Consider the following 26,734-nt stretch of genomic DNA (forward strand, 5'->3'; position numbering starts at 1 on the left):
CCTTTGGATAATTACGCTATGTAAAGGTTCATCTAAATTTCATAGAGGGATATGCCCACCATGAAATACCAAGTTGCTAAGATGAAATGATGATGTTAGATGCAAAATTTCAAGTCTGTAGCTCAATATTCATTTTTGAAATATCCAGTCAATAAGATATGCACAGACAGTAGAGAAACAGGAGAGAAATTTTGCCAGAACCTCTAATTTTGGTAGCTAAGCAAAATACAATTTCCAGTTTATAGCTCTCAATTCATTCTTGAGATATCACCCTGAGTTAACACTCAGCCAAATCACATGGGGGGATATGTATCATCATGGAACTCGGTGTTGCTTATGTAGAAATAAAGCTTCATACAAAATTTCAAGTATAGGGCCTATACATGTCAGCTTGTTCTTGATATATATTGCAGACGGACAGAAATGAATTTTTCCAGCATCTCAAGTGAAAGGCTTCGCTAACATTCAGCCAGGCATTGCCTGCACATTAGCTAAACCAGTTACTTGAGGGGATGGAAAAATTTCAATTCTGTCTGTCTGTCCGCATGATATCTCAAATATGAAGTGATCTATAGATTTGAAATTTCGCATGAAACTTCATATTTATATAGGCATTAGACAATAGGCTACTGAGTTCGGTGATGGCACATATCACTCCATAGAATTTTGCTTAGTGTTAGTGAATATTTTGACATTGGTCATATGGGAAACCATGATGGCAATGCAAAAATAACACAAAAAATAAATTTGTAAACTAACTTGAGTCGAATCGTTTGAAATTTTATTGTGTGATATTTTATTCATGAAGTAAAAAAAGAAATAATAAAGTGGAGAGTCAAAAGTTGGTGGCAACATATGATTTCAGTGCACTTTTGCATTATTGTGCCCTCTCTAGCTCACAAGAACATTATTATTTGAACACTGCTATGAAACCTAATTTAATAAACAAAATATGATGTATTATGTGGCAAAATATATCTGTAGACTTTAAATTTTGCATGAAACTTCATTTCTAAATAGGTAAGAATGAGTTCTATGATTGTGCATGTTCAGTCATGAAATTTGGCTGAGCGTTACTGAAGCCTATCCGACAATATAAACAAAGTATAAGTATTTGTATAAGGTTTAAGTATTTGTGGCTGTTGCAATAGTCCTTTTGTTGTAATCTTCTTGTAACGTTGCTGTACTTTTCTTTCCTCATTTTGTATAGGGTAAGTGTCCAAAAATTATCTTTCTTTATCTCCTTACCACAACTTGAGCCTCACAACTGTCTTGCAGCGCTTTCTTTACTCATATATAATGCATATGTTCTGATCAGGACCTGTATTTTTTTTATTTTAAAAATTGCCTCAGTTTAAAAAAAAAGTTTTAAAATTTTCAGTGCTTTATTCTAGTGACTTCAGACAGTCTACTAATGAGCCAGGTGAGGGGGTTTTGGTTAAATTACTACCAACTCTTTAAAAGGGTTAAATACATTTTTGGACATTCTACACTGTATTTTAGCTGTAAAATAACAATATTATTTGTTAATAGGAACTATTTGTTCCTTCTTTTGCAGGGTAATGAACGGTTTTCACCAGTTTAAACATATAAATAACACTGACTCTTAAGTCAACATCCACTAAAGTCGAATTGTTAGTAATAAAATATTTCAAAGCATTCTAACTTTGTTGCCAGGGCCACCAACCCATCCCAATTCAGTATTGAATTTTTTGTCAACGACCTGAGCAAGCCTGGAGCCTCTACATTTGAGAGTGTAGGAGATATCGAGTACAACCAGAATGGGAACATTCATGTTGAGTGTGAAAGCAGGGTGAGTGTAGTGACCAGAAAAACTTGTCTCAAATTTTTTATCACTTCACGCTAGGCTACATATTTAAAACATAAGAAATGGTATTTGTTTTTATTATTTTATTTAGTTTTTAGTTGTTTTTGTTATTTTATTTAGTTTTTAGTTGTTTTTGTTATTTTATTTAGTTTTTAGTTGTTTTGTTATTTTTTTATTATTTGTTAGCAAATAAAAATGCCACATCCTAACCAATATTTAATAACCTGGTTTTCTGTTTTAGAGCTGAGAGTATATACTTAAGAGTAAATACTTAAATACCAGGTTCGGATCTGAACTGTAAATAATGTATTTCATATTCCAATCTACCAAAGTACATCATCTAATTTGAAACACATTTTGTGTCTTTAAAAGAAATAATTTTAATACTATTTGTAATGTATTATAACTATTTTAATTGTTATTTTATATCTAAATATATTTAACTCTCTGGATACTGATTACAGATACATGGCATTGTTGGTACATGTTGCACGTGTTACAGTAACAATATAATAAAAGAGTTTTTAGTTTTGGGAAAACCAATTATTAAAATATAACTCCAATTTTAATCTCTGTATGTGTATAATAAGTATTAAAAAAATGATAATTATACATAATAATCTTGACAAACCAATAAATCAACAATCACATTGTTTTAACGTTCTTGGTTGTAACAAAATATGTAAAATAAACTTTTTTTTGTTTTCTTTTATTTGTAAATTTTAAATACACATTAATGCAAACACTGTTGAATTTAAGTTTGGAATCTCCTTTTTCCATTGGTAAAAAAAAAAAACAACTTGTATTCCACTCCATACAATATTTTATTAGGAACTGCATGGTTGTGTGGTCACACTGGTTCCATGAAAAATGGATACACAAAATAGTGTGGTCACATCAGAGCCTACCTATGGTTATATAGAAACTTTTAAAATTCAAAACATAATTTTATTTATTTTTTAGAAGCTTCAAACTTATATCTATTCCTTAATTTAGATAATTTTTTTCATATCACAAACGGATTAGAAGCCATCAGCTGTTTAGTTGTGATTATGACTCAGCTGTAACAATGCTAATTTAAATATAAGATACTAAGTGGTCACCTGTATTAAAACCTCCACATCTCCAGTTGTTCCCATTGTGTGGTGAGACAACCTCAACAGCTGGTGGCCCAGTTTGCACAGATGGCAAAAAACCCACACACACACACACACACACACACACACACACACACATACACACCAACACTTGGCACTACCAATGCAGTGTCAACATTCCCTTATCACTCAACTTAGTTCACAGTTCTATTGTCAGTTGTGAAATGCCGATGTCATTTATATGTCATATCTCTCAATTCTCTACTATTACAAAATTTATGACTTATTTCATGACTAATCATATCAAGAGATAAGTGTCTTACAGATTTGAAATAAAACTTAAATTTCATTAAGCAGGGATGTGCAAAGCCAATAGTACCTTATCTTTAACAAACAGTTAAAAATTTTGATTATGAAATCAGATAATAAATTATTCCCTATATAAATTATTTTCAAAAGTAAAAATTATTACCTTGTCTACAGTTATGAAAAATGCCTCAATCTTCAGGGTGATTATGTTGAGAAGTAAACTTAAACGTACATACATTTTGCTAATAAAATAACTTTTCTATTCCCTTGTCTTTTATGTGTGGCTCATTGAAGGTTGAAAAAAATACTACCCTTGTAATAATAAGCATAGAAAAAAAGGTCACAATAGAATAAACAATTTGTCAAACTTCCCTTTATATATTTGGTACGTATAGCTATAATTTTCAGCATTATATTTTAGTAATTGCAGTTATTTACACACTAAACCATCAAACATAGTGAAGAATTCATCTATATCAATTTGAATGAAGCTAATTGATTATCAAGCAAATAAATAAAGAACAGAGCATTACAGTGTGGAACAGCAGATGCTCCACTTGCTAATCGGCTACTCTATTACGCTTGGACAAGCAATGTCCCAGCCGACCCAAAAGGGTTAATAAACTCTGATTCTCTTTCGCAGTATACATACATTTCAAATACCTTAAAAGGTCAACTTAAAGATACCAGTTATAAAACACCATTTTTCTACTACACCGTTGAGGAATTCCAAAGAATAGAAATTCTGACACAAAATCCACAATACAAACAATGTTATAAAGTTCTAAACACGGTTATTCAAGTTCAAAATTGAACTGTGGGAGATTTGTTATAAAAAAACTATCACTTAAGTTTTTGTGCTACAGATAAGAACAGATGAATCACACCTTAATTCTGAGTTGTAACTAGCAATACTTTATAGCATGCTTCATTTGAATTCTTATATATCTGTGTTAGTATTATTCAGCACACCCCTGTAAGAAATCGCAGCTGACTGTGTTCACATATTTTCTTTACTTTCAACCTCGACAATTATTACTTGTTTTTGTGTGGCTAACCCCTGACTTCATCTTAGAGAATCAAGGCTTGGATTTTATTCACTGAATGTGAAATTCCATGTTTAGTATGTTTCGGACTTAAAGCACTTTGAAATTACTGTTAGATTAACTTTTACGAGTGAGAGGTCATATTTTCTGAAAGATGGTAAAAGAGTGCGAGACATTCCTTTGCACAAAATCCAACTGTTAATATCAATTGTTATATAAATTTAGATTCATGAGTTATAAATTTTGCTTTATGGTCCCTCTTTTGACAAAGTTTATCAAAATGAGCTACTGAATAAGAAAGTTTGTTTCTGGAATAATATATTTAGTATGTAATTTGAAAATTACAATTTAGTTTTTATTCTGGTCTGTGCATATTCTGTCAAATTACATAGTTTCATATAAAAAATCCAAGAGTATAATTAATCAAATACTGTACTTTGCTTCGTAAAACTTAATAATGCAGCAAGGAGGGTAAATATGCGTCACAAGAATAATTAATATGACAATAGTGATGCATTTTGTTACAGATACCCACTGATGGGCTGGTGTTGCGGGGTTGGTACACCACCATTACTCTGGCCGTTTACGGCTTCCTGACTAAAGCTGTGGTGACGGAGCCCCCAGGCCCTGTGTGTACTGCGGGGCCTCTGCAACCTCAGGCAGGAGCCCCACCAGCCCAGGAATGGGCCCACACTCAGGTACTACAGTGTAGGATTAACGTGGAATTTGTCTTAGAGCCTTAAAAGTGAGAAAAGTTCTATAAATGAATCAAGGAAAATGATAGGTTAATTTGTATGTTTAATATTTTTAATGGTGTTGAAATGAAATTAATGGGTAGTCTTGGATTAAAAAATGTTTTTATTAGTTTCTTATGTAAGACACTGGTTTAACCCAGCAGGGATCATTTTTGGCTGGTTTATACCTTCCAGTTGGCACTGGGCACAGCAAAAACTGATGTGTCACTTAAATCTGGGCAACCTTATGGATGTCTAGGAGCAGCACATCACTAACCGCAAATGTAGAGATTCTGGAGTGCAAGGGTAATTCGATAGGTCTAGTCTTCTGCAGGGGATGACTGTTGGAGTTGGTTGGGATCGTTCCCCAGGTGTCATTGGTTTTTGCTAGCCTTAACATAAGGGTGAGCCTGCCTTCTTTGACTGGAGAGGCTGGTTCAGAGCTGCCCTTCCCTTCTTTCGAGGGGACATGACTTTAGATTAGTGCTCTAAATTCTTCCTCTTGGATCTCGATAGGAGGCGGCCCCTACCCCCAACATTACCTATCCAGAACATCTTATCACTCCGGAAGCAGAGCAAAAGTCCTTATAGGACTAGGTGCAATTTATGAGCTTCTTGTCCTAAGAGAACAACAACAAAAAAGACACTGGTTTTCAAAGCATGATTGAAAGTGAGTTTTACTTTGATGTTATAGAGGCTAATTTGTATTGCTTAGTTGTTTGTTGTATTATATCATGTAATGTACTTTGTTCATGCACTGTTGTGCTCTCTACAGTGTTTACAGATCTTCAAACTGTGTTATGTTGAGTCAACATTCTTGATATTGCCTTTTTTGATATGTAGTGTCCAAATGTTGTTCACGCTCTATTTGAGATATGCTTTGAGACATGATTATTCTGAACTATTAATTATTTGAATGTAAAATTTAACAAACTTAAATTATAAATAGTATTTTTGGTGATTTCTTGTGTTAATGACAGTCAATACAATGACCATATTATTTTGAAGAATTATATTATTACTTTTTATATCAATCTGGAAATTGTAATATAGTACAAGAAATATAACCTCAAATGAAATCAGGATTGTACAATTTGAACTAATTTCCACAGATAACAAATACACTAATCACACTTTTCACTATAATTATGAACCAACAAAACATTGTCTTTGCTGTTTACATCAGGATATTGGTCAACTTTGAAGGTTTACAGTATGATGCTTCATGCAATAAGATGGTTCCATTGGATTTGCATTGGAACTCAAAAATATGAATATGATAAGTTGACTGAAAATCAATCAATCAATCATTTTCTTTATTTGGAATTTCGTAGAGAAATACAAAGGCGTCAATATGTTATAAATTACTAAAAGTAACAGTAAAACAATATGTCAACATAAATTTTAAAGTCATATGGATAACAGTACAGTGAAGTGTCCGTATCAGTTATTGGGTTTTAGAAACTCTGCTAGACTGTAGAAGGGTCGGTCTGTAAGCCATCTGCTCAGCTCCCTCCTCAAGTCCTGCCCTTTAAGTCCTCTAATGTTGTCGGGAAGGTGATTATGAAGCTTGCAGCCAATGTAGAGTGGTTGTCTTTCATACAAGGTGAGTCTATGTTGAGGTGTCACGAAGAAGGATGCATGCCTGGTATTGTAGTTATGTATTTTGTCATTACGTAGAGGTTCATGTTTGTCAGCATACATAATTGCCTCTTGTATATATAGATTGACTACTGTCTTGATCTTGAGATCTTTGAAAGAGTTACGGCAGGTTTCCAATGGTTGTAGATCCGCAAGAATCCGTATGGCTCGTTTCTGTAAGATCAATACTCTTTCCATGTTGCCGTGGGAGGTTCCGCCCCAGACAATTAGTCCATACCTTATGTGTGGTTCACATAGGCCAAAATATGCTGTTCTTGCAGTATTGATGTCGGCAACTTGTTTAAGTCTTCTCATAGCATAAAGGCCAGATGACAGTGTTTTGCATAAGTTATCTACATGAGGGGTCCACGTAAGTTTTCTGTCAATGGTCATACCAAGCAGTTTCACCTTATCTTCAAGAACTATGTTTTCGAGTCCCACTGTTTCAGCGTTGCTCTTCCAAAAACAGATCTGCTTTGTTTTTGTTGTGTTTGCGACTAGGTCATTGTCTTTACAATATTTATAGGCCTTATGAAGGCTCTGAGCAGAGCGTTCTTTTAAGTTGGCAGTTGTGTCTCCACTTATTATCAGTGTGGTATCATCTGCAAACATTAAACATGTGCTCAAGTCACCAAGTTGTTGTGGCATGTCGTTGGTAAAAAGAATAAATAGGATTGGTCCTAAAACCGAGCCTTGTGGCACTCCCCGGGTTATTTCCTTTGGACTAGATTTCACAAACTGAACCATGTTGTTTGCTGTGTATTTTATCTCAACCACTTGGCTACGTCCAGTTAAGTAGGATTGGAACCATGATTTAGCTGATCCTTTTATACCAAGTGCATCAAGTTTTGAAAGAATGAGGTCGTGTCCCAAGGAGTCAAAGGCCTTGCTGAAGTCCAGTAGAAGTCCAGTAACTATCTTTCCATCTTCAAGTAGATCAATTACATTTTGTATAAGACTAGTTATTGCAGTTGTGGTAGATTTTCCTTTGACAAATCCATGCTGCTTGTCGGTTAACAGATTGTTGTCTTGTAAGTGTTTTTAATAATCTTGCAAGGACCACTTTCTCTATTAATTTAGAGAAATTTGAAACCAATGATATTGGTCTGTAATTTGAGGGATCTGTGGGAGCACCTTTCTTGTATTTGGGGTAGACCTTTGAGCATTTTAAAGTGCCAGGGAATAGTCCTTCTTTAAATGATTTATTAATTATACTTGCTAATGGAGAAATCAATTCATAGGCGCAGACTTTGATTATTTTGGAGGGAATTTCATCCAGTCCTGCTGACCATTTAGGTTTAAAAGAGGCAATTATTCTTTGTAGCTCTTCTGGGTTGGTAGGAGTTAGTTCAGAGAGTATATGTTGCACCAGGAACAAGGTTTAAAATACTAATATCTGCCTCAACTAGCTTAACCTATATTTTAGACAAACTTCTAGCAAAAGTTGACGAACGGGCTTCTACAGTAAATTATACATAGTAAACAATAAAAAAAATGTTCCTAGTGACACTAAAATTATTAAGACAGAAATGAAGACTCTCCTTGTTAAACTCAGTGCAATTTAACATAAATTGACATATTTAATAGAGTCAAATCTCTTGGAAAACTTGAGTTCCCAAGTAGAATCTCATTGTTGATAATAATGGTTAATATCAATGAAAAAATAAGTTTCAGTCAGAAAAATGCTGTCTTGTGTTATGCTCCTCGTCAGTGAATAACTAGGCACAAAACAACCTGAAATTAGCGATGCACATTGGGTCCATTCCAGCATATTATTTAATGGGACAGATCTTCCAAAACTATTTATAATAAAAGTAATGGTGGTGTTATAATAGTAACACATAAAAGCCAAATTTATCTAAAGTTAATTTTCTGTTTATTTAAATAGAATTCTAGTGTTTCTGTCAAATCTGGTCACACTCATCGAGTGCTATTTGTTGTGTGCATTCCTTTTTTTTTCTTCAACTGAAGTTGTATACTTGTGAACGACGTATCAATGGAAGATGTGACAACTGCGTAATTCTGACATCTGAGATATTCTTCTGCTATTCAATCTGCAAGAGCAAATCCAAATTTAATTGAAAGAAAGAAATTTTGGAGATCATACAACAGTCATTATTAGATTTATTGGTTTTGTGAAAGTTCAGGCTTTCTCAACAAAATGATTATTTGTTTTATCCTTACCCACTTCCTCGCATTGTAAACTTTAGACGACACATCACTGTTATATTCTGTAGGTGAGTGGAGATTATATGGAGACTAGCCGGGACATGTACGGACCTGCGACTTACTCAGAGGACAGCTACCCCCACCCTGACTACCCCCCGTACCAGGACAACTGGCCTCAGGTATGTCATCTGTTGAATTGCTCATTACGTTATCTAAAAGCATAGTGTGAGATATAAAATTGTAAAGTACTGTGTGTTTTTGTTTTGAATTGTGCACAGAAGATTTTAAAAATTGTGTCACTGATCATTAACGCATTGTGGTTGAAGTTATTCAACCCTCTGATGTCCAGGTGGTCGCATTGAAACATGGTGAAAATTTAAGTTACATTTTATCTACAGATTAGTCGATTCTGGTACCAATACTTCTGTACTGGTGGATCTTTTTACTTGGTTCCAATACCGATATTTTTAGTTTATTACAAAAAATAATGATTAAGATCAACAGAACAGCTTAAAATACACTTGGGAAGTCACGATTTAACAATACCAAGAATGCACACTGATTGTCAGATGTACCATGCAATTTCGGTACACAATGACATTATCCAACACTTTGGATACAATACATTTTTTTTTTAGTTATTTATTAACAATATATTATTGTAAAACACAAACCTCAAGTAACCTGAAATGAGAAGTATTGAAATTCGTTACATTTCTGGGGATGCGTGAAGTCCAGAAGCAATTTATATATTTGTTGTTTTATCACTTTCTTCATCAAGGGCACAAATAATGAGTGTAAAGTTGCATTTGGGTGTTACATTCGGCTTGGTTCTATACCGTCTTCTGATAACGATATCCTCAGTACTACAGACTGCTCTTCAGTCATATTGTGCAATTCTTAGTGACCCTCTAGTTGCAGTAACATCATTTGCAGAAAACTTGAATCTATTTAAGTAAAGAAAAATATTGTATTATTTATTTAAACATGCCAACGGCTCATCCAATTTTTAGAAGTGGTGGTGGTGGATTAACAGGAAAAATAACAACATAACCAACATAACATCTAATAATTTTGTTACTTTACTATAATAACAACCACTTTCTCAGTTATCTTTTATTCCTAAACAAAAAAAAACCCTCACAATTAAAAAACTATAAAATTATTGAATTGTTTGGTATTAAATTAACAAAGAAGAAGTATCCGGTCTACAATGTGTGGTTAACATAGTCTTGATAACCATCCTGTATTTATTTTGTGGGATAATAATCAGGAAGATTTATCTCTTATCCACCTTTTCTTTTCATACACTAATTTTTATGTTACACACTACATGTAATGAAATAGTTGAATTGTATGTAATGTTATAGGCCGAAGGCTACAAGTATGAGGGTGAGTGGGACCAGAGACCCGGGGAAGAGAAGGCATGGGATCGGAAGGAACGAGAACGGGACATGAGGCATAGAGAGTTCAGGTATATGTAAGGCTTATCAGTCATTCTGTTTAAACATTAATTTGTGTCACAATGTCCACATAAACCTTTTATTAGTATAGCAATGTTTAAATATTCATTCACTGCTACCACTCATGGAACTCTTTAAATCTGCTCAGATGTGAGTGTCTAGATTGTGAGTGTGTGGCATTGTACAAGGGCTATCCAGGAAGTAGATTACGTTTTGATAAAAAGAAACAAAGTACAAGGGAAAAAATTGTATTATATACATTTGAAAGTTACATTAAAATACTATTTTTCAACATAATCATCATACAAATTTAGGCACTTATCATAGCGGTGAGCGAGTTTTGAAATTCCAGCGTTGTAAAATTCTGCCGCATGAGACTACAACTAGGTAGTCACATTCTCCCGCAGTTCCACGTTGTCATCAAAGTGCTGCGTCGCAAGCGAGATCTTCATTGCTAGAAACAGGTGGTAGTTGCTGGGTGCAAGGTCCAGACTGTAAGGCGGATTTAGGAACACCTCCCACTTTAAAGCATCCAGGACTTCTCGAGGCCGATTTGCTGTGTGGTCGGGCATACAAAATCAAAATTTTCAAACTTAACTTTCCTCTGTGCTTGTTTGTATTGCTCTTCTTAAGTTTTGCAAGGTTTTACAATACCTCGTAGAATTTATGGTTGTGCCACTTTCTAATGCGCCACGTTCTCCTTTCCTGTCCCACAGTTACCATAATCTTCCTTCCTGACAATTTTTGCATGCATTTCCTTGGTTATTTTGGGAATGTGTGTGCCCCTACTCCATAGACTGTAATTTGGTTTCACAATTCACATGTTTTACACAAGTCTTGTCTCTTGTAATGAATCAATCGAGTAGCAAGTCACCATCTTTTTCGTAAGAGTCCAAAAATATTGATGAAGCAGCCATATGCTGTTTTTAATGGGTTCTGTTAAGATTTTTGGTACTAATCTTGCTCAAAATTTATGGTAACCTAGCTCTGTGTAACAATTTTGTTACTCACTCCTTGAAATTTTAGAAGAACTAAGTGAGAGTTCTGTTATTTTGAATCGGCGGTCTTCTTTAATATCATCGAATTTAGAGAAAATTTAATTGGACACAATACTTGGCTGTCCACTTCGTTCATCATCATGCACATTAGTTCAGTCATTTTTAAACCTAGGGTACCACCCACCTCACCTTCAGTAATAACATCGCTCCCATAAACTTCACAGAGTTGTTTTATTTTGCTTAGCCAACAAAAACCGTATTACAGAACGTACTTCACAACTCGCAGGATTTTCAATTACGTCACACATTTTAAACTGCTATTGTAAAACAACAAGAATCAACAGTAACCTCTCATTAGCATGGCTGGATAGCCACTGAACGGAGAATCACCTAGGCATCAAAATGGCTGTGATAGTCCTGCCCCTAGCGGCTACAGAGCATAACGTACTCTACTTTCTGGATAGCCCTCATATAACCTGTGTAGTTTGAGGGGTCCTTAGTGTCTGGATCTGGTATGGAAGGCCATGTGACTGCAATTTAATAATAATTGGTCCTATTATCACATAGGAAAGTCACATGTATAAAATGTTATTATTTTTAAGTAGCTATGTAAGGTATTGTGATTTTGATAATTAATTTATTTGAAAATTACATATTGTGGCACTGTGGCATTTATGGAGTTGGTTGTATATTATTTTCAAAGCACACTATTACCTAGAGTCCTTCAAAATATTCTTGAACTGGATAAAAATACATTTTTCTGCACAAATTTCTCATTCACATTAATGCACTTTTTACAGTATTGTATTCTCTTTTTTCTGGTGAAAGTTTATGTATGTTTATCTGGTTTTATAAATCTGGCTTTGTTCACTGATGCTTAATCTGGTTTTGCGTAAGTAAACATTGTTACTTTACCTTGGTCTCACAGTCATATTATTCTGTGGTAAATTAACTTTTGAAAAGTTGCATTTCAAATCTTTTAAATTCTGCAATATGTATAAATTAAAAATTGTTTACAAATATTTGAGCTTTTAAATGATGGGTGCACTATCATTATTGGAAATTCAATTAAACATTGCTTCCATCTTTTTTGTGAAAGAAAAACTTAACGAACTTGAAATAAATTTCACTAAGGAAAAACTTTGAAGTTGTGTTTTGGTGAATTGCTCTGAGCAACAGTGTTCCATGGCCCAGATGGTAACAAAATGACAAGGATGATTTGCATAACATGATATGTGTTTCTGACCTGATCGCTATAAATGCAAATTGGTTTTTCAGTGAAGTTGCCTATGCAAAGTTGTGTGAGTGACAAAGCCAGAAAATATATTTGGGGGTGATCAGATCAATCAATTTTTTCCTGTGAATCAAACAATACTAATTATTTTAATCCATTTATTGATAGTCAACTATGCACAAACAAACTCAATTACTCATGGAATTAACGGGCAAATTTCGTAGGTATGCGAATATCATAAATTTGCGTCATAAAATTCTGATAGTAGGTGCAAAATAACCAATAATGGCTTAAAACTATGACTATGTTGATTTAATATACATTACAGGAGAAAAAAACTTATAATATTAAAAAAAAAAATAATATACAACAGAGCTTTAATAAATCAAAACTATGTTTTATGTATTTTACAATATTAACAGGAATTTTTAAGGTTTCTTACAATAAAATCATTTAACAAATTTGTTCTTACAAGTTTAATTTCATTTTTATCTGCGATTGAAGTTAATTTTACAACATTCTGTTACAAAATGATGCATCATCTTACCATGATCGTCATAATATTGAATAAGTTGATTAATTTCAGAGAGCATGGGAGAGAGTGCAGTCCTGAGTATGAGAGAGGGAGGTATTACCGTGGTTGGGGTGGCCGGCCTCGCACTCCTCCTCCTCCACACCCCCCTGCTGAAGTTGAAATGTCTCCGCCTGACCACGGTACCACCAAAAAAGGTGAGTGTTTGATCCTTCTCTCCTTTGAACCCTTTTAATGTCAAATTTGCAGTTCACTTCTCAAAAGTGTTACATATATTTTGCGTGCTTTTGAAATGTTATAAAATCTCTATTCCAACTTTTTATAACAATTACTTAAACAAAATGTTATTTGTATAAAAATTAAAAATTTTAGTGTTAAATTTTACAATAATACATTTTTTGATTGTTTTAAACAAGGTTTTTAAATGTTTGTGAACATTTCACAAAGTAACTAAAAAAAAATTAAATAAAACAATGTTTTGTACATTAGAATGTTATTATTTGAAAATAGTTGTGATTTTGAGTAAAAACATTAAATTTTACAAAATATTGTTTATAAATATATTTTGTAATAAAATTTATTATATATTACCTAAAATATGTAATCCTGAACAATATGTAACATTTTAGATGCAATAATCAATTTTATTTTCAGTGATTTATATGTTATTGTTTTGTCACTAATATTGTCATCCCAAATAATGATAAGGTTTTCCAGCACTTGACCTAAAATTATCAAACAAAAGACCGTTATCACGACCGGACAAAACTGTCTGGGTCACATGACAGTCTGTCAGGCCGTGTAGAGGCATAAGAAAAATTATATTACTTACTTTATTCATCATATATTTTACATGTTTTATAATACATGTTTTATATTACATCTTGAATGTAACCACAACATCCTCTTTTGTTCATTTATTGAGAGTTGTGGCCACAAATGTGAAACAGTTGTTTTAAAAATATCAACCTGAACTTATTTTTTATGATTGAAGTATGTTGATTGTCATAAAAATCTGTTATTTAAATCACAATTCTTTCTGGTTATTTCTAACTTATCATAATTTGACCACATCATTATAATTATCTACATCCTAGCAAAAATGGTAGCAAACATTTTGTTAGATTCTTTAATATTTTTTTTATTTATTTTTTTATTTAATATCTTTATTTATATTTTGCACATGAGTACAATAAATAGCGTCACTAAAAATAAGTTACTATAATAGTTATGAGTAAAATCATAATATTGTATAAAATTCTTCAAATGAATAAAATGCCTTTTGAATTAAATACTTTTTTAACATTGATTTGAACTTCTTTATGTCTCGAACACTTGATATTATTTTTGGAATTGATTTTAAAAATTTTATTCCAGCATAAGAAGTTTTTTTTTTATAATACTCCAAATTATGCTTAGGTAATACTAATTCCTTCTTATTTCTAGTGTTATATGTATGATTTTCACAGTGACTCTTGAAACTGGACTGATGAGTCTTAACATACATCACACATTCTAAAATGTAAAGGCTATGCACTGTTAAAATATTTAGTTCAGTGAAATGATTTTTAACTGATTCTTCCTTATCAATTACATAATAAAATAACACATAGAACCTGCTTGTCACATTGGTACATTTAGAAACAATGTACATTTTCATCTTCAAGTTTAAATTTCTCACAAAATGTTAAATTTTAAAGTTGTGTGAGCTTTACAATAAACCGTAAGAGGTCTTCAAGTTATATAAAGTTTATGGACTAGTTACAGAAGTAGGAGGAACGTTTAATAATAAAACTAGCTTATGGAGAAGACCAAGTGGTTTTTTATTGAGTGCTAGTTTATTTTTATTGCAATATCAGTAATGCATTTCACAATCAATAACATAAAAACCTTTGGTCTTCTCGTATTTAGAAATATTTATCAGTCTACTTAAGTATATAATTGTAGTTGTCAATTTCTTTACTCAACGTTACAGAGTCAACTTCACCTCAAGCGGCGTTTGACTCGTTGTCTCCCGGCGACGTGGAGTCCATCTCTGAGGGGGAGATACCAGAGGCGGAGGGGGAGGGGGAGGGAGAGCCACCACCACCACCTGCCGTGGCCACACCTCCCGCTCTGACTCCTCCACCCCCCGCCCTGCCTCCCACCCCACAGGCAGAGGACCACAGTCTGGACGTGGAGCCTTTCGAGCCAATCTTGAGCGATGAGGAGATAGCAGATGACAGTGACCCCCAGGTGATTTACTGTACATGTATGTCCTCCGAGATTAACAAGTAGAATGTAAACATACGAAGATTACTTCTTTGTTGTTTGCAAGACATCACAGTTACGTGTGAACCATCACAAATGTGTTGAATCTATTGCAGCCACAACACCCCATGCTTTCTTGAGTCTTTCCAGTGAAATGGAACTGACAATTAAAAATGTCTTTACTCCATAACTATACAGTATTTAGAGTCCCATACAGTTGTAGAATAACGGGAGCAATGTCACTAGTCGATATTAAAAGAATATCATCACAACACGTCCTAACCTGTGGCAAAGCCAGTCCCATTGTGTATACCCAGAGGTGGATCTTGGTGAGAGAACAGCCAGCCATTTTTGACGCTCTACGTTAATTAAGAACAATAAAACAACTACCAAAAAATACAGTCTTTATCCCCCAACTCAAACATTAACCAAACACTACTTTTTTAAATTAATCCCATAGTGCAGCCCGTCATACACCCTTCTCTGACCTACCCACAAATACTCACTCATCATTATTTACTTACTCTTTTTCACAATTATTATCACTAACGCTAAATTAACAACAAACATATAACTAAAAAATACAACATATCCCTGTCGTCAACACCCCACAGCAATCTGACAAGTCACCGAACACCGCCCTGCCCTGCTCTCCTCTTGATACGTTCCCGACGACTGCACCTGAACGACTCCGCCACACTTATCCTGCAGAGCTTATCATTCTGCCCTTTGCCAGACTCATCTCTCACTCTGTATCTCATGCATCAACCAATCACCTGCTCCCTGTTCACTGGTTTACCCCGCTAATAGAAATAACATGTGGTGAAAATAGTAGTACTTGATACTTACTTGATACTTGATGTCTTCGTCTTTGACTGATAAAACCAGATAGACTGTGTCAATTTTGTTTTAAAAACTGTTTGCAATTTGTTCAGAACAATTTTGTCAAGTATTTAAAACTATATACACTATTTACAAAGGTTTATGGTGGCAGGACTAGAACAGTGGGTCATCTTCAAGTTCCTGAGTGGTAGTGCATAGATAGGCCTACTTGTAAAGTCTGGACCATATAGCTTCCTTGAAACTTAATAGTGTTCATATTTCTGATGCTTTCTGGTAGGCTGTTGTATAGTTTGACCGCTGCTATTGGAAAACTGTTCAACGATTTTGAAAGTCTACATTTTAGGGTGTTTAGGTCTTTTGCATGGCGAGTGTTGTAGCCATGGACATCTTGTCTTCTCCCAAACAGAGATTCATTCTCCTTTACGTATATAAGCGAGTTCATTACATATTGGCCTTGAACCGTTTAATACCCTGAGGCGTTTGAAAATAGGCCTACAATGCTCCAGATGGTCTGAAGATGTAATGATGCGTAGCGCCTTCTTTTGGAGAGAACAAGTATTCTGCTGCATGCTGATGGATGCATGGCCCCAGAAGCAGAATACCATAGGCTAGGTGGCTGTGAAAAAGTGCGTGGTTACACCCGTTACCAGGCACCACTCTGGTACCACGTTTCTCAGTGTTTTCTCAGCAAGAAAGATAAACCCTGGAGAGTTTTTTGTGCAGACTTTGTCTATGTGGCAATTCCAATTTAACTTCGGGTCCAGCCAGAAACCGAGTATTTTAACGGCCTCATCACAGTCCTCTATGACATCTCCATTTTTTAGAGTACAGAATATCAGTTGTGTTTTTTCTTCGTTTAATTTTTAGTTTGTTTGTGGTGAACCACCTCTTGGCATCTGCTAACAAGTCCTCGGCTTCCTGAAGCACGGAGTGTATCAGCTTTCCTCTGGACAGGAGCGTAGTGTCATCTGCAAACAGCACTGCCCTGCCTCCCAGTCTTAAATCATTCACAAGAATTAAGAAGAGCAAAGGTCCCAGGATGGAACCTTGTGGCACTCCATGCATGACTTCTCTACTTCCTGAAGTAGCCCCACCAAGCGATACCCTCTGTTGTCTATTTTCGAGATAGCTGGAAATAGTTTTGTGAACTGTTCCTTCGATCCCATAGGAATTTAGCTTGCTAAGTAGTATCTTATGCGGCACACAATCGAAATGCTCGGCTCAGATCACAGAGCGCAAGAGCCATTGATTCGCCAGCCTCGAAAGCTTCCATTATCTTTGATGCTATGGATAATAAGGCAGTGGTTTGTAGAACGTCCACTTCTGAAGCCATGTTGGGTGTTGCTGAGCAGATTGTTGGACTCAAAAAAAATCAACAACTGTTTTTTCATTATTGACTCCATGACCTTAGACACCACTGGCAGAACTGAAACTGGCCTGTAATTCACCAGTTCCTCAGGGATTTCCTTTCTTGTAGATGGGGACTCTGCGTGCAATCTTCAAAGCATCTGGAAGATACCCTCGACTAAGACACATGTTTATTACTACTGATAGAGGGTTTGCTACTTCATGGATCACCGCTTTTTTTAAAACAAAGCAATGAACACCATAGATATCCGGGCTTCTAGAGTTCTTTAGCCTATTTACTATTTTTATAATATCTAGTGGAGGCCGCACCTCTAAACCAATGGTCTAATATAGGCTTTAGGCCTATTTGCAATATACAGAGGGTTAAAGTCCATCTCCGGAAGGTTTGTCACTATCTATTCAACAGCCTCTATGAAGAAATTGTTTATGTTGTCAGGGACTTTCTGAGCAGGAAGCATATGGCTTCTTAGGTCTGTGGGTGAGTTTATAATATCCCAGGCCGCTTTACACATGTTGGAGGATGACCTGATGGTCGTGTGGACGTTGAAAGGCCTTCTTAGCTTCTGTTACTTCCAGTCTGTATTGTTTATTTGTTTTACAATATAATGCATAGTACTCATCACGGTCTTTTGGTGAGACTGCTGATTTATAATGATCATTTAGAAGAACTACTAAGTTTTTAAGTCTGTGCAAGTCTGCTGTATACCAAGATTTATCTTTAAACTGACATTTAGTTCCGTTTTTCTGGATTTTTTTTTAAAGGTTTTAATGGAAAAAATATATCAAAATTGTAATTAAAGGTTTTGAAGAAATCTATCAAAGGAGTGCTCAGATAAATAGTGATCACCCAATTCAATTGGCCAGTTTACGTTTTTTAGAGCCCTCCTTAGTAAAAGGCAGCTGCTCATCCTTGATGACGCGCTTTGTAAAACTATAACTTATCATGCCATGAAACTTCTTTGTGTTTACCATTTCCCAAACTTGACTTTATTGTCATAATATAACTGCACTATGGGTCCGCAATCATAGGTTCAATGACTTCCACCTTATTAATCCCAAGAATCAAAATTTGTAGCCATGGAATCTATGCACGCTGTGCCTCTTGTGGGTAGTCTGTTTGAAATGTATAGGCCATGACTAATGAGCTATGTTTGTAAAAAATGTTCTCTTCCCGTGATTTTTTTCTGGTACAGTGTACATTAAAGTCACCACAGACCACAAGTTTTTTCTTATTTCGAGAAAGAGAAAGAAAAGTAAAACATTTGTCCAGAAGTTGGATAAACTCATCAAAATCACCATCAGGAGAGAGCGGTAAATCGACATGATGATCATTAAAGAAGAGTCCAAGAGCTCAATAGCGGCAATTTCTAAAGTTAGTTCTTTACAAAATTGTTCAAGGTTAAGTTTTTTATATCTAAGATTTATTTTTAACATAAACTGCTGTGCCTCCATTTTTATGTTCCTGTCTACAATAGGCATCCGCCAAATTTAAATCTTCAATTTTGGTGTACACATCCAATTTCATCTTTAACTAGCCAATGCTCTGAAATGCACAGTATATTTGGTCTAGTTTCCAATATAAAGAAAAGATAGAACCTCCATTTTTTGTCCTTAAACATTGAACATTTATTGAGGCTATTACCTTGTCTGAGCTATAATTTTTCATAGGCTTTTTTTAACTTAGGCCTATGTCTAGTTGTTTGGGAGGTTTAAGGCTAGGGAGGAATAATATTCACTAGACTGAATGTTAGACAAATGAGAAACTAAGTTACACTGAGAGTTTGTGTGTTTCTCTGAATAAAAAACGCTTCAGTGTGACATTTCTGGGCCAGCGGGTACAATCCATAACCTTATCTTTATGTAAAAAATCTACTCCTAGCTTGAAGCTCTTGTTTACTCCCTTGTTTTCAAGTTTTTCAACACTAAAAACTAATATTAGGAAAGGCTTTACTTACAAAAACATTGAACATCCTCTTCACTCGTTCCCATAGCGACTTTTCCAAATGAAACCAAGCCTTCGTCTTAGCACCGAGAAGGCTTGATGAGACACTATCACCTGTACCGATTATAAATAGAGTGTTTCTTTTTGTATTTGGATGACTCTGGGTATGGCTTACCCTATTTTTGCTTAGGCCTAGATAGCCTTGCCAAGTCCATTCCTAACCTCACTGTACAGCTTTCCTATTTTATTTCTCACATTTTTCCTTCTAGGCCCAACAGCTTGCCAATCTTTATTTAACTTATTTTCTGTCTTAGAAGGAGAAACATCGTCACTTGCAACCAACCGAAAAGAGGTTTCAGTCCGAGTAGTGTCCGAGTCACTATTTGAGCCTAGACTTGCTTCAACATTTTTTGTTATTTACATCTTGGCATATTCTATTTGTAAGCCGTTTAGAAGTTCGGGTTTTAAACAATATCTACATAAGATGGGGTTTTAATTTTGTCATCAGGTAATTTCATTTACCATATTCACTAAGGTTAGGTTCCATTCCTATTTTCTGGATTTATTACGCTGTTCGATGTATTGGGAACAACTCTCTTTCCCTGAACCGTTCCAGAACGATTCGGTTCTTTGGATTCGTTTGTGGATGTTTTCAATTTTTGAGTTGGCATGGAAATGTCGCATATTTTCATTTAGCTGTGTCCTAAAAACACATTATTTTCATTTTCAAGTTCACTTAACCTTTTAGACAAACAGGTTATTATTTTTGGTTATTTCTTCCAATTCTGTCACTACAACGTTAAGAATCGCGGAGCAGTCAGATTCGTTCGACGGATGCAGATCAGTTCCCGACGCAGACTCGGTACTTTGTTTGATAACAGCATTTGGAAGGCAAGAAACACAGTACCATTTTATTCCTGGCATACTTGAAATGTTTTTAAAATAGTCGTATTGAGGCTTTGAAATACTTGCACAAGCAATATAGCCACACCATTTTTTACAGATTTCCATAACACATTATCGCATTATGCCTATCTAACACTGCTTTTGAGCACGAGCCACCACATATACACTTTTTCAACCTGCCACCATCTTGCAGACGACTTGCAGTAAGAAGTTATGTTGTAAGAAGCTAGCTAATCTGGTAATTCAGTTAAACTGAACACCTAAATTTAAATAATAAGTCACTTAATTAATGAAGGATAAAAGAAATTATGTTTTCGAGTCAACTTCTCTTGTTGTCTTCTGATATTTTCTATTTCTTAACTTTTTTAGGAGGAATTAACAATGTACTGATAGTTTATCTCTTAGGCTTAAAAGACTAACTAATGTTCTAGTAGAACATCTGAAAAAGTCTGATAGCTGGGCTTCTTAAGTACACCAATCTTTCTTGTAAAGGAGAAACTGTGATGTTGGCAGCATTCGTTTGTCACTACTGACTCTTGGCAGTCCTCGTATCGTGTTGCAAATGACAGCATTAGCCAGCGGAATGAGGTTTTATGTTAAGTTTATTTGTTTTATTGATTATATTAATGTCTTCGTTTTTTACAAAGAATTAAAAGACATTTGAACAAGATAAGAATGTCAACCAATGTTAACATTTTTGTTACAGATTCATATTTTAGTTCTTAACCCTTATATTTTATTTTTTGTCCTCAAATTTCTGGAAGTATTTATGTTAAATTTCTTGATAACAACAGTCAATACAGCTTTACAATAGATCATATTTAATTTAACACGCAGTGTACTCTTTGTTAAACCAGAAACACAATAGTTTTACACATAGTGTATAATTTGACTTGAAAGATAGCTAGCAAAATTTGATCATATTTAATTTAACACGCAGTGTACTATTTGTTAAACCAGAAACACAATAGTTTTACACATAGTGTATAATTTGACTTGAAAGATAGCTCAAAATTTAACAAATTAACAACTCAAAATTTATTTTGAGTTGTTTTTTAATGTAGGATAGTTTAAATTAGGATTAGAGTCATCCTGTAAAAGTAATGAAATTATCAAAATTGACAGAACCGCACAGTTTCAGGACATGGACTACGACTTCTCAGAGTATCCTGACGATCCCCTCAAGACATTCAACCCTTACACTTGCGAGTTGCCGGCCTTGTTGGTGAGTAGGAACAACAATTACATAAATAAGTATAGGAACTGTTTTCAATTTTATTTTCTAAAATAAAAATGACAATCATATTTAGTGTTGTACTATACTAACAAATATTTCCCATCCTGTCATACTCCAATCTTCAGATGCTGCTCTTAATGATGAACCTTATAACAGTGTGATGTTCTATTGGGTATATAACACTTTTGAACTCAACAACTATACCAACTCAACAAATTTTAATGAAATTCGGTACAATGATTACTCAAATTCAAACTTCAAAAATCCTTTATTCAATAAAATATACATTGTACAATGAATAGCGTCAACCTACAATAAGTATAATTACTAATAATTAATAATATTGAATAATAGTTAAATAATAACAAAAATTTGCATATAATAATTAAATTAAATACGAGCAACAGCTGACATATAACTTAAACCAAACTAATATAATAATTAGCAAAAATTAAAAAAAAATTAAAATTTAACATTTAACAGGTCACCAAACAGAAAAAAAAAGATATTTTCCAAGACGTAGTTAGTTTCTAACATAAATTCTTATACAGAAAAAGGATCTTATCACAAAATTTTCTTAAGTTTATGGTGTATAAATAAACTACAACTTAAATAATAGCTTATAAGTAAATAAATAGACAAAGTGTATAAACAAATTTACCTAATAGTTACTTGTATATGTTTTGGACATATGGTAGCCTGTACTGAATAAATGTTCATTATGTTGATTGAATGTCCAGTGTAAAAATCTTTGGTCATATTTTAGGACGGACCTGTTATAGACACAAAGTACACAAACTTTAAATTCACAATGAAAAGTTTATAATTTTTATACTAATAATTTTGTTGTATAGAGAAATAGTTTTTATTAAACACTGCTTGCTTTGAGTTTTGTAAAAAGTGATTAATTAGTTCTTATCTTTGAAGCATTACAATCTCTGAGTAAATAGAAAGAGAATCATTCTTACTATTGCTGTAAAAAGATTTCAGTTGGTCGTAAAGTTTTAAAATGGATACTAAACCTATTAGTATGAAAATTTTATGGCTATTGTATAAAATCTATTAACGCTTGGAGCACTGTTGACAGATTACATCACAGTAAAAGGATCGTTCACGCTCTTAAGTTTTTAAACAAAAAATTAAGAATTTTTAATTTCTTTTAGGAAAAATATATTTTCAAAGTTCCAAAAAACTGTAAATTCAATATTGTTGAGTGAATTTTCTGTATTTTTACTTACTTTACTTTTAAGGATAAATACTTAATTTTCAATATGTGTGTACTGATCTTGTTCTGCAGTAAAAACAAGTAATGATAAATAAATAAATCATTGTTTAAGTGGATGGAGGTAATTTTTTAGTTTAATAAATAATATTCTTACGTCACTACCTACTCTCATGTGAGGTTTTCCATGCAGTTTTTGCCATAATTGTAGTCATGGAGAATTATTCTTGGTCGGTTAAGCATCAAAGGTAAACCTCACTTTGAGTTCACAGTTCCTTTTTTGAAATGTTTTTTCTTGTTTCATTATTAAATTATAAACTCATGCCTCTTTTCACGGGGTGTGAAGCGCCTTGCTTCACTGAATACCACTTGCCCAAAAACTACTAAAAAGGAGTGAATGTGTTGTAAATAGTATGTATAGTGTAAAATAATAATTTTTAGTGTGTAAAATCTTCCATTTCAACTTTAAAATTTTATAAGATTACAAAGGTAAGAGAAATAAATATGTTTTTTTTATTCCCCCTCCCCTTCCCACAACCAGATCCCCCCTCCGCAATATTAGAGTAACAACTTTTTCATGTATTACCTATTTCTACTATTCTTTCATGTGTTCATTGTTAGTAAATACCTAAACAATACAAGTAATTGTTTTTAATAGATCGTAACATAAATTCGGCAGAGAGCCATTACACTACAGCTAAAAACTCAGTAGTTAAGGGTTTAATTTAAGTTGGCTTCTTGTGACCATAGTTACAGTATTATACTGGAGTATTCTTCATGATAATAATTTACCTCTTTTGTGTACAGCACCTAAGTGATCCGGCGAATGAGCTGCTGCCGAATGTGGCAGCCTCACGTATCAGTGAGGTACTACGCAGTGCACCCACAGAACGCACCACTGGCGCGCACAAGGAAGCATGGGTCCACAGTGTGGAACAGTTGGTGACTCTACTGCCTTGTCAGCTGACTGATGGTAACTTCTAAACTCAAATTGTGCACAAGTTTCAAGCTACTTAAAACATGTAACTAGAAAAACAAATAGCTTACAGTTCAATCAAAACTTTTCTAGTTACTGGCTGAGGGTGAGATTTAAAAGTGCATGCTGTTTTATTTATAGTTCTATGGATCTCCACGATCTGGTTGCGACCTTCAAGTTGGCACCTAATCCTTCGGTTTTCCCTGAAAACCCAGAATTGATCATTTCTTCAATATCAGATCATGTTCCAAGCAATCTAACGCTTTACTGCAGTCTAAAAGGATGGCTCAGACAAGTTTGTCATCTTCCAGTTGGTCTGTAACATATTCTACTAAGCTTTGTTATGGCAGTGATTGTGATCTTACCTTCAGTAATCGATGTTGGTTTTTTTTTAGCAGTTTGTGGACTGCAAGTGTTCCATCCTTTTTAGGGAAATTTTTTCAATAATTTTAGATAAAGAGGAGATCAAAGAGATTGGTTGATAGTTTTTCAGTTTACTTGTAGATCTTGTGCTTTGGGTAAATTTGTTATACTTCCAGTTTCGAAGGGAATTGACCAAGATCAGAGGACGTATTGAGTATTGTAACAAATTTAGCTGCTAATTGTTTTACAAAATGCTTAGCTTTTGATTGGACTTCATCAATACCCCATGATAGTTTATTCTAACTTACATTGTAGTTATATGTTATGCTAGTCCACCAGTGGAAGAGATCAGATTGTAGATCTCAAAACATAATGTTACTGATTTATTGTATTATTGAAATACGGCAAATGTTTGAAAAATTATCACTATCCTTCCACTGTCAAAATGAACTTTAAACAAACAGTGGTATTTGATACGATTTTTTTCTAAAGTCTTGTAAATAGTCCAAAGTAGGCCTGGAGCTATATAGCAGTTTAAAACTGGCAGATATAGCGTTAACATGTGATAATAAAATGGTTTTAATATATCTAGTATGTGCTTTTAAAATCATCTTTGTTTCTTTTTGAATTAACATAATTTATAAATGTGTTCCTTGATAAAACGGTGCTAGTTCTAACTCAAATCATATAAGAATTGATAACAAATAAATTAACAAGTTATTACGCTTAGAAACATCGAAATTATAATAAATGTAAATATATTTGAGTTATTTCTTGTGTGATTTTTATTACTTTTGTTCATGAAGTTGAACATTTTTTCAATTACTTACAGTTACAATTTCTTGTACCTTCACACAATCTCCAGGCTTTCTGCAATCTGAAAGCCTTATCATAGGATAGATCACTGAAATCTGTATTCGACAACTAGCTGAAGAGATCCAGTTAGATCGAAACATGGAGTACCAGTGAAAGAGCATTCTTGTCTCTCTTCACTCTTATGAAATGAATGAAAGAAATGGTTCCAATCCATTTCTACTGTGTGCAAGAGCTAATTAACGACAGTACAGTCAGTCAGTGCTCAACGTACTCTCACAACACAACAAATGCACTTCAGCGACTGCCTGCGCGAAGATAACAAATGGTGCATTCACTGCACAATGAAATCATAATCGTCAGGAGGCATATGTTTGTGGCTTGTTCTTCTTCTGAAGCGATTTGTTCAAGAAGGCATGAAGGCACAAGAAATTGTAACCTTGAATAATTTATCTTGCCACAAAGCAGTACTGTATTTTAAGTCTTTTAAACAAATGTCTTAAAATTATCATCCACCTCTAAGAAGGAATGTCCCAAATCGCATGTCTATATTGTTTGAAGTTCTTGAATAATTAAAACTATGGTCTGACTCTTCCAAATTATTTTATGTAGTGCATGTGATAAATTTCATTGAATATTAAACTAACTGTGTTATAATGTGAATCAAAATGAGATGGACCAAGATGCAAAAGATTAAACTCAAAAAAAGGTTCTTAGCAGAATTTCATTACTTGTAATGTAGCAGGCATAATGTGTATTGGACTCTAGTTTTCCTCATGTATTGCCATTTTTTTTAGGTGAACATATCCTGAAATTTGCTTCCATGTTGATCCAAATGACAGTGTGGTTGTGTTGACAGAATGTGTGGACCAGATGATTTCGTGGGTGGAGGTCGGGTTAGACTTCTCGGAAGCTCTCAACCAACCACAGCCTGGATACAAGCTGCGGCACATCAAGGCGGGAGTGAGGCTGGCGGAGGCAATTTGCCGTTGTGGCGAGCGTGTGACTGAGAGGCTTGTGGCTGCAGTCGATGTGCATCAGCGTCTGCTGGACCTGTTTCACCAGGAGTACATGGCCTTGTCCATCAAACTGATGATCCTGCGGTCGCTGGACGCTGCCCTGCGTTACCGCAGTGCGGTAGAGCGCTTCCTGCGTGCACAGGGCTACCGGAAATTGGTGGAGATGGTACGAGGCCGACAGCTGGCTAGGGTGCAGTTTGCCATTACATCGTTGCTGCGGAAGCTCAATGTCTATGAGGTCCTCAACAAACTAAATAGGTCAGCAAAGGACATCTGTTTATTAGAGAAAAATCCAGTTTCATAGAAAATACATTTTTGTGCTGTGACAAAATGTTATTTTTCCTTTCTTAAAGATTTTTTTTGTAACAGACATTTTCAAACTGCAATCGGTTAGAAACTGTCCAAATGGTAAAAAAGATTTTTATTTTGAAGTTATTAAAAAATCGTGTTATTTTATTGTTTTGTTCAAATTAATTTGAGCTTGATTGCAGTATTGTTTTTTAATAGGACAGTTTTCATTTATTTTCTCAAGTATATATAAACAAATAACAATATAACGAGGCAGAATCTGGGCTAGTAGTCCTTTGTTATTTATATTTAACCTATTTGGTTATGTAATATCATTGAAGATGTATGAACAGAGTACTCACTCCAGCTGACTTGAACCCAGGTCTCTTACTTGCTGGTCAAGGATGCTGATTGTTACGTAATAAGGCTTTTAATTTTTGCCAATTAGTTATTTCA

The 26,734-nt window shown here is 34.4% G+C and overlaps 2 protein-coding genes across 3 annotated transcripts in view; one reads left to right on the forward strand and one right to left on the reverse strand.

The window, feature by feature from the left end:
- The window catches only part of LOC124353681 (putative sodium-coupled neutral amino acid transporter 10), a 37,613-nt gene extending 34,562 nt beyond the window's left edge, over nucleotides 1–3,051 (reverse strand). Inside the window, exon 1 of the mRNA XM_046803640.1 lies at nucleotides 2,932–3,051. Coding sequence (XP_046659596.1) covers nucleotides 2,932–2,967 — 36 coding nt within the window. The 5' untranslated portion in view covers nucleotides 2,968–3,051. The remainder of the gene's footprint in view (nucleotides 1–2,931) is intronic.
- Nucleotides 1–26,734, forward strand: part of LOC124353680 (protein virilizer) — a 57,484-nt gene that overhangs the window by 4,443 nt on the left and 26,307 nt on the right. Inside the window, exons 3-11 of one of the 2 annotated variants that reach the window (XM_046803638.1) lie at nucleotides 1,678–1,813; nucleotides 4,808–4,978; nucleotides 8,893–9,003; nucleotides 10,195–10,298; nucleotides 13,106–13,248; nucleotides 15,027–15,286; nucleotides 21,496–21,585; nucleotides 23,627–23,792; nucleotides 25,831–26,248. In XM_046803638.1, the coding sequence (XP_046659594.1) occupies nucleotides 1,678–1,813; nucleotides 4,808–4,978; nucleotides 8,893–9,003; nucleotides 10,195–10,298; nucleotides 13,106–13,248; nucleotides 15,027–15,286; nucleotides 21,496–21,585; nucleotides 23,627–23,792; nucleotides 25,831–26,248 (1,599 nt within the window). The remainder of the gene's footprint in view (nucleotides 1–1,677; nucleotides 1,814–4,807; nucleotides 4,979–8,892; nucleotides 9,004–10,194; nucleotides 10,299–13,105; nucleotides 13,249–15,026; nucleotides 15,287–21,495; nucleotides 21,586–23,626; nucleotides 23,793–25,830; nucleotides 26,249–26,734) is intronic. The other variant, XM_046803639.1, reaches the window with a different exon arrangement.

This window comes from Homalodisca vitripennis, chromosome 2 (genome assembly GCF_021130785.1).
Source record: "Homalodisca vitripennis isolate AUS2020 chromosome 2, UT_GWSS_2.1, whole genome shotgun sequence".
Classification (NCBI taxonomy): Eukaryota; Metazoa; Arthropoda; class Insecta; order Hemiptera; family Cicadellidae; genus Homalodisca; species Homalodisca vitripennis.